We start from the raw sequence: 21107 nt of genomic DNA, 5'->3' as shown, positions 1-21107 counted from the left end.
AGCCATCATGGTATTGCTATTTCTATCCTGACGTCTTTGTTTAATAAACGTTGCTCTTGATTTCCAAGTTTAATGTCAAATCACAGAATGTTCCTTTGCACACACCACCCTGATGCAGTAATATCGAGCTGTCCCCCAGCGCCAAGCCTCTCACTGCGTTGCAGGCCAACGCAGACTCCACACACACACTCATCTCAGGCAGGAAAGGTGGAGTTTTCCTTTTCAGGGCCAAAGGAAGTGACAGCTCGGGCGTGATGGTTGTACTGATCCCAGTGCGGATTTCAATTTGGTTAATTTGCTTTCAACTTCAACTCCTCCCTTGAGCCTCCATACAGAACATTAAGTGGGAAGTCGCAGCATCTTGTTTCACTCTTGACGAAATAAAAATTGCTTTGAGTGTAAGATTAGACTTTTTTCTTCACTGAATTTCAGTAGCCCCTACACCGTATAAACTAGGACATCATTTAGCCAAGTGTTACTGGAGTGACATCATAATGACCTATTAAGGAGAATGCACATTGGAACAAGCTCAGGTACTCTTTCAGGTTTATTCATGACTTTTGTGGTGTTCAGCGTAGCTGCTTCTGACGTAGTGATGCGCGTTGTTTAGAATCTTATATTCCAATCTCCCGAGAGGGAGATTTTCTGAACAAAACATACATAAGATATTTTTCTGAAGTTCTTTTGATTTCAGGTCAACATTCTGAGTATGAAGTTATTGAATTGTCATCAAATATGATTTCATATCATAAAAATTATGCATGATGGCATGGTGGGCACACAAGAACTAGGAAATGAACAGGATTGAATTGCTTCTAAATATCATTGTACTATAGGACAACTTTGATTAATCACTCCTGATATACCAGTAACATATCTATTTTATTAAATTTAATAAAATTTATGTAACCCTAATAAAAATGTAAAAAAAACCTGGGTTTGCTTTTAAAACAGAATTATCTTTAGGGGAAAAGTTACATGCTAGGCAAGGATTAGTTGTGAGAATGCAAAAATGAGCAGGACAATTCTTGCTCTCAAAATCTCAGAGCCTAGAAGTGACTAATTTGAGCAGAACAAATGAGTTTCAGTAACCTGAGGAGATTTGCAATTCCCAATTTCTGTAATATATAAATTTATTAAAGAAATCAAAGCAACAAAATACTATTATTGAAATAAATATTTCTTGGCAGAGCTGTTAATTAAAAGGTATATTTAAATACAATCTTGATGGCATTATCATAATATCTTTGGAGGTAATACATGTGAACTCTAAACATTATTTTAGGTGCAATGTTTGTCACAATTTGTGTGGCCTAGGTTATAGTATTATTTGAGGAATTTCATTTTGGGGTGTCAGTTCCACAAATATAAAAAGACAATAATGTAAATAATTATGTTTGCCACTAAAAAAAGCAACTAATCAAGCACTATTTACCTTGATGCATCTTCTTTTACTATTTTATAGTTTGTGTTTTTATGTCTATCCCACCAACCATTTAGATTTTAGTAATTTCTGAAAATGAATGTTTATGATTATGTCTTTTAAGAAAAAGAAGCAGTTTCTTTGTAGACATTTTGAAAGCAATAACTTTCACTGATATCTACAGAGAATTTAACTAAAGTTTCTTTGCTTGTATTACATAACCACCACCTTTCTGCTCAGTGATTAATAGGCTTCCAGTGGCATTGATAAGACAAATTCTCACAGATTATTTTCCCTTAATGTAAATATGAAGGAACTTAAAAATGAGCAAAAATGTGGATAAAAAGTATTTGTGGAGTAGATAATCAAATATTAATTTCTTCAAAAATCATTTTTCTGTTGACATCAAATATTTGTATGAAAGATCATTGTCTTCATGCAAAGATTAGAGGCATTGGTCTAAGGGATATCTTCAGCTTGCTCCCAGCTCTGGATCTCTCCACAGGTCTCTGGAAAAATCAGTGGGCTAGCATTAGGAAGCCGACCATTGTTTTCTTAGATAGATCACTTGACATTTCAATGCCTTGCTTTTGATTCTCTGTAAAATGAAAGAGATGGACTGATGATAAATAAAATTCTTTCTGAAAATTTTAATACATCTACTTACAAATAGATAGATTTCTGAACTTTTACTACCGTAAAGTCTATAATTTCTCAAAAGGAAAAGAAGTAGATTGTTTTTCGTCCTTATTTGATTAAGAACCATTTTATATGGGTTGCAGAAACGTTGTGAATAAAAAATATATTTTAGGTTTTTTCATCTTGATTCGCTAAGAACCACTTTATTTGTCTTGCAAGGAGGTTATGAATTTAAGAATATGTTTTTCATTGTGGTTGAGATAGTGACCACAATGCGATTATCAGTTTATTAACTAGGGAATGAGCTCATAATGGATCTTGCTATTTTAGTCAATTCCTTAGCCTCGACTATAAAGTATTACTTTCATAATATCGATTTAAATCGGTGAAATGTCAAGTTTTATAGCTATATGTATACTGATTTGATTTGATATACATAATGATTTGATAATTGCTATTGCTAATTAAGAAATGCTCATGGATTATATACTTGTATTCTGATTTATTCACATAAAAAAATAAAGACAAATCTCCAAGATATATCATTCTTGAGGTAGCACAGAATAAAATGATAGATTACATATTACAGAAAAAATTTTAAAAGGGAAAAGCATTGCACTCCTTTCATAGCAGCTATTTGCACAGTAAGATTTTTAATTTCTAAATATCTGTTTAACTATTCAGCGAGCTGACTATCAAGGACTCTTCCCTCAGCAGAAACAAGTTTAGTGACGGTATGTAAAGCCATATTTATTATTTAACCTTTACTTTTATTAAACTACCAAAAGACCATTTTTGAAATAATAGGTCATTAGCTCCCTTAATCTCTGTCATGTTATTGCCTCTAAATATAATCGTTCATTTACCAGGGTTTCACTGCCTAGGGATCAGGTGTCTCCGCCAAGAAAGTCATTATTCTGAAGGTAGCTAAATGGTGACAGAGGTGGTGGCAGTGGACAATCAGCTGCAGCTGATGTTTTTGTTATGAATAAGTCAACCACAGAGCTACCAACTGCCCCTGTAATTGTAGCAGGTGAAACCACATATGTTCCTGAAGGGCCAAATATCTAAGCACAAAGGTCAATATTCGATAAGCAGGCATAAAACATGCAAGCGCCTTATCTTCATGGTGTAATGTTTCTTTCATCTTTGAGGGTCAATTTTCATGAACTTTCAGAATTGATACCTTGAAAATGCCCCCTGGACTTAAATTATGGAAGCTATTGCCAGTTTTTATTTGCTTTGTTTTTATTTAAAATACAGCCATTTGTGAAGAGAAGCTTCTGAGTTCAAAATGTGATTTTTTTTTGTGTGTGTGTGAAATGAGTATTTAAATGCAAGTATTTTACTTATTCAAGTCTAAACAAATGTAAACAGGCAAATGTAAAGTATTAAAGGGGCAGTGCTAGCACTTGGAGCTTAGCTATGCAGTAGTTTGTGGTTTGTCTTGTGAAAAAACGCAATGTATTTTTCAACATCTACATTTTTTTAGTTTAGGAATTATAGACTATTTTAAAATCTCAGAATTTTAAAGTAAACCACTAATAGCCATTGTCTATATTATTTAAAGTGATCTAATTTGTACAGAAAGAAAGGAGTCTTTAAAAATTATAATGTCTAAATTCTTGTTTCCAGATATCTTCCCTAAACTTTTAATGTTTGATTCCTATGTTTTATATGATAACATTTCAGAACAAATCATCCTAAATCTTAGTCCAAAGGTGGCGTAGGAATGGAATAGGCTCTTAGGTTGGTGGCAGATCCAAAAGTGAGCTAAGCACTCATTAGGATCTAGAATCTTCAGGAGGATGATAACTGCCCAGGGCATGATGTCAGACAGTTTAAAGAATTATCAATGATATGGGGGACAAATCTCTTGGAATCAAGATGTAACAATGTGTTTTCCCAAAGATAACTGTAAATGTTTTTATTTGTGCATATTTCTATTATCAAACTTAACTTCTTCCCTGTAAGCGATGGTGGCCTGTCTTATTTTCTTCTATATTTTTAGTGACTAACATATGCCTGTTATGTGATAGATTCTGCAATACCGAATGAATAAATGTTGGAATCACTGACCACCTTATAGGCAGACAGGGTCCACAATCTTGGAATTCTTGGTAGGTAGAAACATGGCACAGGAGATCAGGAGAAGTGAAGGGTTGGCAGGATAACACCTACCTGCGCCAATGCGTTCACATCTCCTCTCCTACATAATTCACGCTCCAGGCTATTGAGAGAACTTAGCGAAGCCATGCGGAAAGCTTTTCAGGAATATCTGAGGAATTGTGGAGTATAGAAGAGAAACTGGACAATTAAGAGAAAATATCCAGATTCTCCAAAAAACAAATGGAATATGAAGTTCTTAACTTTTTGATTGGCAAGCTGACACTGATTTTGGGTAAAAGGACAGCCTGACTTATTAACTAGATGACCTATGGTATCCTTAATCAAACATATAACCTTTGCATATATCAGAATACAATGATGAAATGTTCTAGATCTGTGTTTATAACTGGTTGATTACAGATATCTTCAGAAATGTTTAGTTTTGATCCCATTAATATATAACTAAATTTATTCTTTCTAATAATACTTTTCTAATTATTTTTCTAATAATACTTTTCTGTACCTGAAATGATAGAGTTGGCCAAAATCTCATATAGCATTCATGATCAAAGACTTCTAGCGCTATGTCTAGGGATCACCTAGTCCAGTTTTTGGTTTTTTTGAAAAATTTTGACAGAAATTTATTGGCTAACCCAAGATAATATGGCTAGTTAGTTAAAATGTAGGCGATCCAGATTCCAGACAGAAATAATGTGCACATTTATGAAAATATATTTATATAACTGTGACATATATTTTTCAAGTATGATTCATTGTGTTTATTGAACACATATATCTACACATGAGAGAGACAAGCTTGCATAGTAGTAGAGAAAATTTACTGACTTACTAGCTCTGTGGCATTGGGTTATTACTCAACCTTTGTAGCTTTGTTAACTCATTTCTCTAATGGGAAGATAATATTACTTGCCTCATAGGGCTCTTTTGAGGATTTATATGTATATGTGTGTGTGTGCGTATGTGTGTGTATGTACACACACACACACATATAACCTAAAACAATGTCTTGCACGTGTGTGCTAATTATTTTGTTTTAACTATTAAAATATAGAAGGGGCTCACTCAATTCATGCACTCACCGTTTACAATGAGGAGTCTGTCTGGTATACCCAACATATTTCTAGTGTGTGGTACTGTTTCCTTGATGTCATATTTAATTGGTGCCAATATGGATTCTCCTTACACTCAATTTAGTGTTCTTCCCTACACATATACACACACACACACTCACATACACTTACATAAACACACACTCACATATGCACATTCTCTCACAGATACATTTACGAAATATCTCTTTCTCTTTCTCTCTCACACACACATATACACACGCACACACAAGGTTGGTACGTTGGTTTCCATTTAGACCAAGGGACAAAATTATAGATGCAAGACAATTGAGAATTTTAAAAAAATTCTATTAATTTAAAAAGTCAGAGTTAAATTATGAGGTATTCAGATGAGTTATCTCTTATTCTTCATCTATTTTTCTACTGTATTTTAAGGACTATGCACACATATATGAAAATTCGCACATGTATAATATGAAGATAATTACTAATTTCTGGAGAACGTTAATGATTATATTCTTCGATGACCATCAGATGAGATTTCAGAGTTGTTGATTCTCAAATCCAAAGTTTTTAGCCTTTTGAAATACATATATGTGTATACACATGTATGTATGTATTTCAAAGCTCTTCCTACATGAAAGCTTAGTACATATTCACTATGTACCAGAGATGAACAGTGAATTGTACTGGTTGAATCTGAGTTGTAGGACCTGGAATTCTGATTTATTGAAACCCTTTTCTCAAGGTCTCTCCCTGGCTCTAACGAACGCCTAGGGCTGTTCTGACAGCTTGAAAATGAAAATTCACTTTTTATTGAACACTTCCCTCTGTGCTAAATATTTTGCTGGTATCATTAATGTTTAGTCTTCATAAAATGCTTTGAGACATATTATTATCCCAATTTTAAGATGAGAAGACTGAGGCTAAGAGAAATTATGCTCAAGTTGACCCAGCTAATAACTTGTAGAGCTAGAATCTGAACTCCAGTCTTTCTAATTGGAAAACCCATGCTGTTTACAACTGCTCAAGGAAGTTGGAAATGCTCCTTCTAGGCTTCAGTTGGAGCCATTGTGGATCTTCTCTTCAAGGATGTTAGCCAAAACCAGAAGTAGGAGATTTCTAAATGCTGAGACTGCCTGTCTTAACAATTCCCTAGACTAATTTGTGCCATTTGCTATGATCAAAACTCTCCTGTTAAAAGGTGGAACTAGAGGTATAATAATTATTTAATACTTCATTTTGTGTATTGTTTTTTGGGTTTTTCTTTTTATCAATTGCTCGTCCATTTATCTGTCTAGCTCTCCTATATTTCCCACTCTTTCTTTGTCAGAGAATAATGACAATCCTACCTATTGCTTCTCCCTCCACCCCACCCTCCCTCCCTCCTGCTGGAAAGGGAGAAACCAGAATTCTTTTGCTCTCTCCTCTCTCCTCTTATTCATCCTCATCACTCTTGGATCTGATGGAGTTTTTACAGTACAACTATAAAAGATGACATTTCATCCTATGAGAAAAATGTCCGGGTTATAACTTAGCTAAATGGATGGATGAGTTTTTCTCCATGCCTTAATTTTGTGACCCAACTGGGGAAACTTTCAGTTTTATTAGCAGCTGTCTTCCGTTTTCTTATCAGATATTCAGCTTTTAGTATCTAGCTCAAAAGAGAAAACACATGGTTTGAAATTATTATTTAGACTCCACAAATCCTGATTCTAAACAATTTTTTCTTAGGTAGAGAAACAAATAACTCTGACTAGGATCTTTCAAATCTGTTAATATTTGCAATCTATATAAACACTACATCTGAAAGGAATGGTTGTTTAGCTTTAGTCACATTAAGAAGCGCTGATAGGAGTAGAAATAGAAAGAAAAGAAGATGTGCGTATTTTTCTTGCCCTGAAGGCTGAGAATTGACTTTAAAGGGGAACACTCTGAGAGCTTCTTAAAACAAAATGTGAATGTCTTTATTTCCCCCAGACATTAGTTGCCAATATGCAAACATTTCACGAAGAAATTTTACGCCACCTCATCTGTGTGTCAGGCAATATTTAATGGTTGAATGACAGACAGTCCTAACTCTGGGCAGTTCTTCACTGATGCACAAATCTGGGAATTAAAATGACAGTTGGTCAGTGGACCTTTTCTAGTATAAACACCAAGGCAACTATTTAAAATCTGTTACTATCAACAAGTCAAGTGATCTCTACTTGGATTTTATATTTTCCTATAAAGATTTCACAACTTTCTCTAGGGCATTTTCTGTTGTTTGGATGTTATATATAAAGATTCTGATTTTTTTTGGAAGGCCTGGTTGAGTGGACTCTTGGTATACATTTTAATTGGTATCTTTCAGACACGAGGAGCCTTCATGAGTTGTTTCTTTCTCTCCTTGTAGGTAGAAATAACACTTCAGGATATCAATGACAATCCACCAGTATTTCCAACGGATATGCTGGATCTCACTGTGGAGGAGAACATCGGAGATGGATCTAAGATTATGCAGCTGACAGCCATGGATGCTGATGAGGTAACTCAGAGCCTGTCTCTGAATTTTTGAAACCTAGTATTACAGTGATCTATCAAATTTCCACTATATGTTGACAACTTTTATTACCCAATAGTTAAGCTTAAGTGTTGTGTGCTCTTTTCCGAAGAGTAATTGTTGAAATGTGATATAAGAATGCCAAGATAGAGACTATCTAGTGGTAATTTTCCTTTGATCAGCAATTCACAACTTAGTTAATTGTTGGCTGCATTTTAGATTTCTTACCGGACTTATTTTAATTTCTCAACTAATAAAAAGGATCTATAGATGTATCCCTATTTTTTATGCCAGTATCATTCCAATTTGCTATCTTATAGCAGCTAAGGATTGGTTTTTATCTTATTTGTAATTGAAAAAAAGTAAGTTATTTAAAATTTTAAAATTTTAAGGTTATCTTATAATTTTTCATTTAATTTGCATATATATATATCAAAATATATAATTCAATAATAGCCTTATATATTTTAAGGAAATTGTCTAAGCTAGCTAACAATTTTTCAATGCCATTAGTAAGCAGGAATTTCTTTCCTAGTGGTGAATGTGAAATTTGGGGGAACAATTTCAATTACTATCTTCTATATTTATATTTTAAGTTTAACTATGTAATCATCATGCTCTAGATGGCATGGCAACTTATATAATTTGTAATTTACATTTTTCCCTTGAAAAAAATCCATTGCTTGTTTTCTCCTTGCTAGGCAAAAGGTTTAATAATGTTCTGAAGTTGCAGAAAGAGGAATAACCTTCCCAGACACCAGTATCCTCTTTGTCCTTAAGCTAAGCCCAATAACAGATCAGAAAATTTAATTTCCTTACCCTCAAGTAAACTCCAGAAGTGTCTGAAAACTTGATTTTGGGCCTTTGAGTAAGATCTTTATAAATTTATTTCTTTAACTTTAAAAAGATGAATAAATCAGTAAGATTAATTTTAACAGCCAATATAGAAATGTGATGGCATTTAGTCGTTTACAAATTTTGCCAAAAGTCTAAGAAAAAGGAAACAAAATAAACCATAAACATTTAAATAATTGTAGTTTTCTATTACAAAAGATTTGGTGTTTTAAGTTTAGTACTTTGTACTTAATTTTATACAAAGAAAAGTTTATTCCCAATTCCAGCTACAATTAAATGAGTTATGTGACTGAATATTTCTATTACTATTGCTAGATCTGAGATATCATCAGCTTTAATTTAGTAAACATTGCATTGTTTTAAAGATTTTATTTATTTTATTTTTTCCCCCCAAAGCCCCAGCAGATAGTTGTATGTCATAGCTGCATATCCTTCTAGTTGCGGCATGTGGGACTCGGCCTCAGGATGGACGGAGAAGTGGCGCCTCGATGCGCACCCGGGATCCGAACCCGGGCCGCCAGCATTGCAGCGCGTGCACTTAACCACCAAGCCACAGGGCCGGCCCTGCATTGTTTTAAAGCTTATCATTATTAACATATATTTAGGTATTTCAATTCATAAAATTTCATTAACTCTCATTTAGCAGAATAGCAAAATTGAAAGCTCATGCAATTGATATAAGACAATTCATTTCAAAGAACTGTAAATTTAATGACTATTTCATTGGCCATACTCTCTGTAGGAATAGAACAAATAAATCTTATTTCAAGTGATTTATTCTAAGAGTGAAGCAATATTGTTAATTATAATGTTTATACAGTCAGCCCTCCGTTTCCAAGGGTTCCACATCGTGGATGCAACCAGTCACGGATAGAAAGGCCTATGATGGTTGCATCTACAATGAGCATGTACAGATTTTTTTTCTTGTTGTTATTCCCTAAAGAATACATATAACAACTATTTACATAGCATTTGTGTTGCATTAGGTATTACAAGTAATCTGGAGACGATTTAAAGTATACAAGATGATGTACATAGATTATATGGAAATACTATGCCATTTTCTCTAAGGAACTTGAGTTTCTACCAGATTTTGTTATCCGCAGGGGTGTCCTGGAGCCAATCCCCTGTGGATACCTAGGGACCAAGGGATGACTGTATATTCTAATAGGATATACGACTCTCTTAAGACTAATTATTTGAAGGAGATGCCGACATTCAACCCTTGTAATGCTGTTCTGTTGATGCTGTTATCATTTTATTTCCATCTCTATTTTTTCTTTTCAAGACATGACAAATAACTGTTAATACAAATGCAATGTGTCCTGCATGTTTATTTTTCCCCATCTGACTTTTCTGTGTGTGTGTGTGTGTGTGTGTGTGTGGTGTGTGTGTGTGTACACTTGCATTGCCTTCAAGTTCATCTTTTGGAATATGTTTACATTTATGATGAGATTTGAGGAAGGCTGGGAAGGTCCTTATGTGTTTAGGTATTTAGATCAACACTTTTTTTAGTGCACTTCGTTTTATTTCTCTCAAGCTTTGTTTTTTAAGTTTAAACAAAATGTAAGTGAGGGGGCTGGTTCAGTGGCATAGTGGTTGAGTTTGCACGCTTTGCTTCAGATCCTGGGTGCAGACCTACACACTGCTCATCAAGCCATGCTGTGGCAGCGTCCCACATACAAAATAGAGGAAGATTGGCACAGGTGTTAGCTCAGGACCGATCTTCCTCACCAAAAAAAAAAAAAAAAAGTAAGTAACCTCGTAGACATTATTGTTACAGCACAAAATTGAGGTTCTCTTGTCCAATGCACATAAAAAAGCCAATTATTTTAGCATCAGCTTTACTGCTAGATCAATATGCAAGGAGACAGGGGCATATGCTGTCGGATCTGTCTCCCCAGTCCAGGGCTTGAGGCACAATTTATGGGATGAGGGGCATGGCGCTCTGAAGTGTGTATACAGATGTTGGGAGGAAGGGAGAAGGGAGATAATTAAGCATAGTCAAGCTTCATGGCTCTTCACAGGACGCATGTTCACAAAATGGTGGCGTTAGTACCATCTGAGTGTGGAGTTTTTAGCTCTTTGACATCAAAAAGGTCACTTATCCGGCATTTGCGCAGGCCCAGTTGATGGGTTGGTGGTCTCAACCAGCCTGAACTGGACAACTGGTCTCTGTTCCTGAAAAACCACTCTTAATTACTCCATTGATAAGATGGGGTGGGTTGAGCTATTCCTAATGTAGCGCATGGCTACATTATCACTTAGACATCCTACTTAAAAAAAAAAAATACTGAATGTAAGGTGATGATGTCTAGGATATACAAGAAGTAGATTTGGGGTGAGACAGAGTGGTGAATTAAGGGGCAGAAAAGTGTAAGGCTTTAAAGCAAGAATAGACCAGCCAGGGAAATGGAAGGATGGTTGTTAGCAGTTCAGGGGAGAGAGGGATGCTGACAAGTTGTGTTCAGTGTTACTGTGCCTGAGGCATAAAGATCACCTGTACTTTGTAAACAGATGTGTGTGTAGAGGGGGTAGGGGGAGACAGGAGAGGATGGAAGTTTAGAAAGTAGGTTCACCTACAACTTAAAGGAAAGGAGGACATTTTTGTAAAGCTACTCTTGGACTATTATTTTTTAAAGATTAAGCTCATGAGATTGCTTTCCTTCTTGAATACATTTTTCTCTTAAAGTTTTTGGCAGCATTTTAATGACTACTGATTATTTCAACTCCTAACATGAGGAACCAACATTTCTTTGGCCCTATGCCAAACAGAATGGGTACCCAGGCTTCCTATGGCATTCATAATTATTGACTATTTTCTTTTTTGGGGGGAGGTGGGGAGGAAGATTGGCCCTAAGCTAATATCTGTTGCCAATCTTCCTCTTTGCTTGAGGAAGATGGTCCCTGAGCTAACATATGTGCCAATATATGTAACAAATCTTCCTCTGTTTTGTATATGGGATGCCACCACAGCATGGCTTGATGAGCTGTGTGTAGGTCCACGCCCAGGATCTGAACCCGCAAACCCCAGGCTGCCAAAGAGGAGTGCGAACTTAAGTGAACTTAACCACTATGCCACTAGGCCGGCCCCGACTGTTTGCTTTTTTTTGAGTGGCTTACAATAAATTAATATTAATGCTTTTAGATAAACGTTTATTCTATTTTATACTCTATTCTCAACTCCTTACCTCTTAGTTAAATTCGAAAATATATGTATATTATTTATATATTTTTCCTTAATTACTAAATTGAACATAAAAGTATTAGTATGTTAGAGAAATTCTAATAGGGCACTGGAGAATAATGCCTGGGTAAAGAAATCAGTTTTAAAAAGCAACATGTACATTTTGAACTTAATTTAAATATCATTTGAAACATATGTTGGATCAAGATACACATCTTTCAGATGCACGTGACTCTATCAGTCTCCTGTTTCCTTTTATAAACAGAATTCTTATGCTTGTGATGGGCCAGAATACTCAATCTTTGCTTCATACCACCATACCTGTTTTTGAAAATCCTACTTGAGGTTTTAAAATGCATTTGCAATTTATAGTTATTTACTTTTAGAATTCCTTCCATGTGCTTTGTCTCTGTGGTTCCTCAGGAGAGCAGAATATTTTTAACCAGCATTATTTCCACGTACACCTGAATATACAAGATAAATTGTGGGTAGTATGTTAAATTCAGCTGTTCTATTACTAAATTAAAAAGTGCTTTGAGGCATTCACTTTACTAAATGTTAATATTGGCTTGGGGAATGTAGTACAAAAATATAGCAAATGCTACTAAATACCATACATTTTGAAAGAACATTTTTGCCTTCAACTGTTAGAAATCATCCCCTTACGTGTTTGGCCATGTGGGATAAAATATATTTAATCTACGATGAAAAAGATGTATGGACACTGCAGATGGTATAATATCCCAGCATGTCAGCCTTATATTCCTGCACATCCTAAGTTTATGTTCTTCCTAATATCCTCTTGAGAATTCTTGGCCTGGATATTTTAATAAATAAATTTCTAGAGATTAATAATGGTAAAAAGTATTTTTGTTTTATGTAAGTATATCTAAATCAAAAAGTAATTTTTGAAGTCAATAATTCCAACATACTTATACCTCAGTGTCAACACTCAATAATTACATATAACAGGAAATCAGAAAACATATTTTCCCTGTGATATATAGCAACTCCACTGCTATTTTGATTTGTTATTCACTTGCAGATATCTCAGTCATCCAATACACTTAACCCGTTATATTTCTCTTATAAGAAAGTAATAAAAATAGGAATAAAAATAACAACTATCATTGTCATATACTTACTGTTTCTCAAGTATTATTCTAGGTTCATTACATATTTAACTCATTTAATCCTCACAACAGACCGATGTGTCAGGTAATATTGTCATCTCAATTGCCCAGATAGGGAAACATAGGCTCATAGAGGTTAAGTAGTGGCCCAATGGCACACAATTAATAAATAGTAGAGCAGAGATTCAACCCCCAGAGTATGACTCTAGAGCATCAGATCTCAATCAGTACAGTGGATAATCTTTAACTCAATATTTCAGTTATAATATACATGATTAAAAATATCTAAATCAAACTGATTATAATTTCAACAACATATAGATAAGTTTATAATGAATTTTAAAATACTGTTAAGTTAGCATCCCTCATCATCACATCCAGATGGGTTCTTTAATTCTAATCCTCTTTAATTTCTTTATTTTTGGCTTTGCTCAAACCTACTCTTTCTTGAAATGGGCCCTTTAACCTCTGTCGCAGGCTGTTCCTCTGGTCTCCTAGATCCCTCCTCTTTCTTCTTCAGTCTATCCCTGCATCTACTCCTTCTCCCCACTCTTTACATGTCCATATTCAGTCCTTATGCTGCTGTTCCTTTCTCTATCTATTCTAATTTAAACTCTCAACATATCTTGTGGCTTCAACGATCACCTACATGTATTGATGTTTAGATATTTTTCTCAACCCTCTTCTCAAATCCCAGTTGCCACATAACCATTTCTGTGAAACTACCTTCCAATATTTTAACACACCATACATAAAATTTTCCTGCATAATTTCTCCTACATCAAACTAGATCCTATCCTGAAATGTCTTCAGCAAGACTGTTCTCCTAATTCCCAGCTAATGTAATTTGAAGTTAAACAATATTTTCTTCTCTTTTACCCATCACATAGAATTGTTGAAAGAAGGAAATGAGAATATATGGGAACGTTGAACAGATGAGAACTATTGTTACTATTATTTCTATATCCATTAACCTATCAGATCTTACTAATTTGTCCTGTGTATTATGTTGGGTACATAATAATTTAGAGTCTAAGTTCTGGAGCAAGATAGCCAGGTTCAAACTCCTATGTCTCAGTCTCTTTATCTTCAAAATGGGGATAATACTACTACTTACCTAAGTGGTTTGCCTTTGAGGATTAAATCAATTAGTGCCCATGAAGTGAGGAGCTCAGAGCTGTGCTTAGCACTTAACAAACACTTAATGAATGTTCTACTTTTCTCAACATTTCCATTCCTTCTGCCAGCTTCCTACTGCATCCTTCAAAGTTTCTGAGGACCGCAGCTCAAAGACCTGAGAGAACACAGGAAATCATCCCTGCTTTCATTTTACAGGACAAGGATTTGAAACCTGAAAAGAATACAAATTGTATAAAGTTTCACTCTGAAGAAATGAAGCCCCAGTCTCGGGCGCATTCACTCTCTATTCACTATCTCCCTTCTCTGTCCTCTCCCCACCCTAGTCCATCCTACGTTATCAAGAGCCTTAAAAGATCCCTTCCAATTAAAACAAGATGAGTGGTTTCTTGGCCATAGAATTCAAGCCAACTGTGTTACGATTAAGATTTTCCAAAATATACTCATAACATAACATTTTAGCTTGACTTTCTTCTTCCGTTCTCCGCTAAATCTCTCCATACTACCAAACTGTTCAACAGTAAGCCAAGCACATCATTCTCCTTCCCTCTGCACTTTTGCCTCAAATGTTTTTCCTTAGTCTTTGCTTTAAAGAAAAGAAATTCCATTCTACAAAACCCAATTCAGCTCTATACACACTCTCTATTATATCTTCCCTAAATAAATCAATTCCAAATTATCCCTCTCTCTTCTTGCTTCTTACAGTGCTTATTGCAAGCCTCCTCCATTTAGCACTTACCTCATTTAATTACCTTTTCATGCTGAATCAGAAAGAGTGAAAGCTCAGAGTCAGGCAGACTTGGGTTTGAAATCCACACTAGCACTTGCAGTGCGACTGTGTGTAAGTTAACTAGCATCTGGGAACACAGTGTCTTCATTTTTGAAATAGTATGTCATGGAGTTGTGAATTGCAGTGGGATAACGCATATGTAGTGCTGTCACAGTGGCTGGCACAGAGCAAGCCTTTAGCAAATCTTCTGGTTATGTGGTTAATAGTAGTAGTATCATCTGTATTTTCCACAGCAACAACTTTACTCCTTTCCATGTGTATATTTTATGAATTTAAAAAAATGTAGCTAATACTGAAGGCTAAGATTTGTTGTGTTATTTAATGAAGTGAGTGGTTAAAGACTATGTAATATACTATACATACTATACATACATACTATAATATACTATACATACATAAAGACTATGTAACACTGGTCTGTTACCTTTTGAAATCCTATAGTATCACATGAAATTACGCCCCAAAGCTTCGCTTTCTCAAATACATATTCAACCTAAGGAGCAATGCTCTTACTGTTCTAATTCTAACAGTTCAGATGCTGGTCTTTTCTTTTTAGGGTGCAAATGCTCTCGTCACATACACCATCATTAGTGGAGCTGATGACAGTTTCCGCATTGACCCTGAATCTGGAGATCTGATAGCGACCAAGAGGTTGGACAGAGAACGCCGTTCCAAATATTCCTTGCTGGTTCGTGCTGATGATGGTCTTCAGTCCTCGGATATGAGAATTAACATCACCGTCAGTGATGTGAACGACCACACACCCAAGTTCTCCAGACCTGTGTATTCTTTTGACATCCCAGAAGACACAACCCCAGGTAGGTGGTGCGCCCTCAAGCGTATTTTGAAGGGCTCACGTTTGACTACAGTTATGGACTATGTTTTGGCTCCTCTTAATGACTTTAAGTAGTGACTAGTTTTTGCCATATACTATTACGTATAAAAATATATATGCTGAATTTTTGAATCTTGTAATTAACAGTCTTTGCTATAATTCCCAAGCAAATTGCGACATTTTTGAGAGCAAATGAAGTTAGCCATTCATCTGAATACTAATTACAGGTATTTCTGTTGCTAAAGTATTTGTGAAATGGGTTGGTAATTTTTCTGGCAACCCCAATTTTGATACTATTTTCCCACTTTAAATGTGTCTAATGTGTTATGTTCCTGTGTATAGAAAAAGCAAAGCAAAGTACGTGAAAACCTATGAATTCTGATTCTGTGACCTAGGGCAAGTTAGTTCATTTCTCTTAGCTTCAGTTTCTTCTTCCATAAAATGGAAACGATAATTCCTGTTAGAATTAGGTAAAGGTTAGTTTAGAAACATATGTGAGTTTGTTAATATAAGCCTTGAGGATTAGCAGGTGCTCAATAAATGTTAGTAGAATATGAATCCTGAATTAATCACCTTGCTTCTCTTAACATGTTATGTTGTGATTGTTGAGTTTTAGTAGTTGATGTCCACAATTTTTGGTTATTGTTTCTGGTGTACGTGTGCTTCGTTTCCATTACTGGAAATTCTTATCTGAAATTTAAATTTTATTCTGAATTACGTTTGGAATGAATTTGTATAATAAGGCATATGTTTTGGAAACTCATTTGACAAAGGAATGAAACACTTATAGAAGACGACTTCTCATGGCAGGTTTCTCTTCACTCCACAAGACACGTTACTCTTGTCCTTCATGAAATTCCCATCACATTTATTTCTTGCCTTAATTATAGCAATGACCACATGAGCTGTCAAGTGGTATCCCCTGGGCAGAAGTCTCTATTATTGCTTGGAATCCCCAGTTCCTGACACTAGCAATGGACCCCAATATATGTTCACTGAATTCATCAATAGTTTGTGAATTTGTAATGCCAGGTAGAAAAATAATGTCAGAAGTACTATTAATTCCCTAGAACATTTACATTGCACCATAAGATCTACTGGATGTTTAATATGCTATATGCTTTGTTAATATTTGGGAATGTTGGTATTAGTGTTAATGTAGAAATCTGCAGAATGTTGTGTTCATATATTTTCATAGTTATTCTCTAGTTAAAATATTTTACCATACAAATACTTTTTTTGGTCTCTTTAATATATTCTCTTAGTAATACGCTTGTCCCATTAATTTTAGACTATTAATTTATGCTTTTTGATAGGTTCTTTGGTAGCAGCTATTTTAGCTACAGATGATGACTCTGGTGTGAATGGAGAAATTACATACATTGTGAATGAAGATGATGAAGATGGCATATTTTTCCTGAATCCAGTTACTGGAGTCTTTAATTTGACTCGAATATTAGATTACGAAGCACAGCAATATTATATCCTCACTGTTCGAGCTGAAGATGGTGGCGGACAATTTACTACCATCAGAGTTTATTTCAATATACTGGATGTAAATGATAACCCCCCTATTTTCAGCTTGAATTCACATAGCACATCTTTAATGGAGAATCTGCCTCTAGGATCTACTGTTCTTGTGTTTAATGTTACCGACGCAGATGATGGTATGTACTTTATTTTATATACCTAAAAAAAATTTAAAATGTCGTCAGACATATAAATGGCATTATATTTATTTACTGTGCTCAACTGTTACAAAATTACTTTTTGTGAATATAGATTCAAAATGGAGGAATAGATTTATAATTTAACTCTAAAGGATTAAAAAATAAGTACTTTATCAGTTAAAGTCTTATTTATAACAGGTTAACAGCAAGCGTTGTTATCGTTTTAGCTTTATAAACTTTATCTTACTTTTTTCTCCTTAAATGCATGGCAGTATTGCAGTTTAGTAATGTAGAAGTCATAACATAGCTTTTTGGTAGGTTTTTCTCAGATAAAAGTATTTGTTTACATATATTATTTTAATATAAAGGGATAAAATTTGGAAGCAAAAAGAAAACCAGTCAAAAAAATAATTAAGAATGCATAATTAGTTTTATATTTCTGACTGAAAACTGCTCATAGTATTTTAGCAAGCTTTTGTGCTTTGACTCGAAGGACAGACTCTGATCTCTTTAACTTCTGCTATATAATCAAGTTGAGATTTTGCATTAAATCTTGACTTTACACGTGTATGATTTTTATTTATTGCAAAAGCATTTGACAAACTTTCTTTAAAAACATGACCTTTCTGGCCTTTCTTCTAAGATCTGTTTTGTAAATACACATATCAGATAATATTAGAGATAACGTACAGATTGTCAGTCTTCCACTAAACTGTTTGGAAAGTTAATACCTTGTTTTCTCTTCTGTTAGATGCAGCTAAATGTCCTATCAGTTGAAAAAACAAGGGACAGCACTTTGAAGAGGAAATAGGTCTCTAGCCCCAGGACATGCCTAGTGATTTAGGCATATCAACCTTAATTTAGAATTTCCTGGTTCTTACTGATTTGAATGATTTATGCAATCTCAGAATACCATTCTATCTCACCCTTCTGTTCTATATTTAGTTGCCTTTCAGGAGTGTCTAGAAATGTCACTTAGAAAGATATGAGAGGGAAAAAGCACAGTATTTTATATATGTTTCAATTCACAAAATTGGAAATGCTTTCTTTAGAATTCATTAAGTGCATTTTGAGGTTTTCCTCTCTCATTCAAGTTAATATTGGACACATGACTCTATCTAAAATAGAAGTGGCTGTAATATGAGCACTGCTACTATTGCTAATAATATTACCAACAATACCTGACATTTGCCAAGTATTTAGTATGTACCCAGTCCCGCCCTAAGAGCATCGCACCCCCTATTTCACGGCCGTCAGCTCAGCTCTGCAGTTGGCTCTAGTTAGACATTTATATACAATTGAGGTTAATCTCTATTTAGGAAGTTGATTTCTCCATTATAACCTTAATTAGTTTACCTGCTCCCTGGATATGAATATTTTCTTATTTGTCCTTGTGACTGGTCTTGACTTTTCTGTAGTGAAGAATTTTCTGCCGTGTTTCTTTGTGATTTATTTATTATGTATTAGAGAGAGCCCTTTGTTTCATAGGATTGTGTGTACCTCTGGAATAGATTTCATTTATCCTTATATCTTAAAATGTAGAGAAGTGTGAAAACAGCAAAAAAGAACGTCTCTTTGTGAAAACCTGTTGGAATTTCCCATGCACACATATGTACAGACCTCTATTAACTATTGACTTCAAGTTACTTTCCATAGATTTTTTTTTCCTTTAATTGTGTTGGGTAAAAGTTTCAAGCTACATTTTCCCATTGTTTTAGTTTTGAATACTTTTATCAGTGTGATTTCCTGTACCTTGACCTAAAATATAGGACACAGTTCCTATTCTCTCTAAATTTCAAGGATTATGATAAGACTGTACAAGGGTAACCTTCTTTGTTTGAAATTGCCAACTCAGTTACGCTAAATAGTTCTCAAAGTATTTCACAAACAGTATTATTTAGACATTATTTTAATTAACAAATTCATTTTAATCTCTGATCAAGAGGTTCCTGATGAAGTAATATTGTGATATTCTTAGATGAACAAATTTTATATGAAAATAAATTTAACATTTAATATTCCATTGCCTTGATGACCTTGTTGGAGCTGCTTCATAACAATGAATGCTACCTGAAACAGCTCCGTGTGCTACAGATGTATAAGTTAGCAAATACCAGTTCATCATAGAAATAATTAGACAACACTTATGGACTGTGAATAAATGTACACATTTCACAACAGAACTATATGCCTATGGCTATGTGCTGTATTTCCTGGAACTGAATTATTCATGAGACTGAAATAAAAAGCAACAGCAAAAAAACCCAACACAACCCACCACACACAATAAAACTGCCAGAAAGAATTATGTAACTAAATCACTTTCAGAACATTGAACACAAATGGTTAGATATATGGAGTGCTTTTAGGTTTAAAGATCTGGTAGGCTGTAAAAGCCCACTGAATTCAAGTCCAAACACTTATGGATAAATTATAGAATTTTAAAATAATGTATTTACTGTTTCATGATTCAGATATTTGATGAATATCTGATAAACATAAAGAGCAGAGAGAGAAAAATAGCCTAAGCTCTCTATTTTTCAGGATACAACAATGGTTGGGGAGAATTTTGAGTTTGAATATGTCTACATGTATTTTCTAGATGTAGAGCACATGCCCAAAGTCACTTAGACTTGTTAGTAATGAAAAGTCCTTTTCTTTATGGTAAAGGAAATGTAGACGGCTCCCATGGCCTATAATTGCAGCGGCAAAGTATCAGTTCCTGAGATGCGAGCTGTTTCTTAGATGGTTTTACAGTATTTGCACAAAAGTAGTTATATTTTTATGTTTATCTAAAATATCTCCGAGTTAATGATTGTTATCAGTTCATTTATAATGAACCTGATATCTCGTATTTGTCGTTATGAATTTGAATATAAAATCAAATTTTTCTTTTTTCTTAATTCCAGTTAAAGTTTAATACTTCTTTCTTCCTCCACCCACCTACCCCACCAAACTTTTTTCCTAAAAAAGAGGCTGTTCTGTTGTTTACAATGAGGCTATGAAATCTTGGTATCATGTTCTCTTTTTGCCTCTGCAATTTAGTTGTTTATTCAAGGAAGTGGCATACACAGTGCACTGAGGGTGTTCAGATCCTTGATTGAATTGCTTGCATTCCAGTAGATTTATGTAGAAATGCTAGCTCATCACTTCGTAGCCATGTGCAAGTTTGTCAGTACTTTTAATTTCTTTTGATCTTGGGCATGAAAGATTTTATATGCTTGCATAGAACTAGATTTTATATCTCTGTTTGTTGGTATTATTTTTATCCAGATGTTTTCATAACTTTTTCTCAATAATAATTGTGTCTGAATTTGTGCCTCAAAGAATAGGAATTCAATATTCACCAAAGGATTTAGCCATAAAAATGCAGAAAATTTCTTTAAAGAGTAATTTGATTAAAAAAACTAAATATATATGATATATATAAAATACGTAAGACTATATATATTTTAAATCAAATTACTTTCTAAGGATATAGATATATACAAATTATTTTCTAAGGAGATACATATATATCTATATATGCATATGTTCCACTTGTCGATGGAACTTTTTTTTTGCACCAATTGATGGAATTTTTCTTCCCTAAACCAATGGAATTTTAAGTCAAGATATTGAAGTAGGTTGTTGACCTTGTTCTATCCAGATCTTAAAATTCTCTCTATCTCCTTCTAGTGAATTGACCTATGG

General features: G+C 34.4%; 1 protein-coding gene across 3 annotated transcripts in view; it reads left to right on the top strand.

Annotated features, from left to right (window-relative positions):
• Positions 1-21107, top strand: part of FAT4 (FAT atypical cadherin 4) — a 159390-nt gene that overhangs the window by 61762 nt on the left and 76521 nt on the right. For all 3 annotated transcript variants that reach the window (XM_014784536.2, XM_087437646.1, XM_087437647.1), the window contains exons 2-4: positions 7661-7792; positions 15466-15727; positions 17061-17411. In XM_014784536.2, the coding sequence (XP_014640022.2) occupies positions 7661-7792; positions 15466-15727; positions 17061-17411 (745 nt within the window). The remainder of the gene's footprint in view (positions 1-7660; positions 7793-15465; positions 15728-17060; positions 17412-21107) is intronic.

The sequence above is a fragment of the Ceratotherium simum genome, chromosome 12, assembly GCF_057802395.1.
Source record: "Ceratotherium simum simum isolate JZ-2026a chromosome 12, ASM5780239v1, whole genome shotgun sequence".
NCBI classification, from domain to species: Eukaryota; Metazoa; Chordata; class Mammalia; order Perissodactyla; family Rhinocerotidae; genus Ceratotherium; species Ceratotherium simum.
The sequence above is the reverse complement of the archived record's forward strand: the minus strand, read 5'-3'. Positions and strand labels throughout refer to the sequence as shown.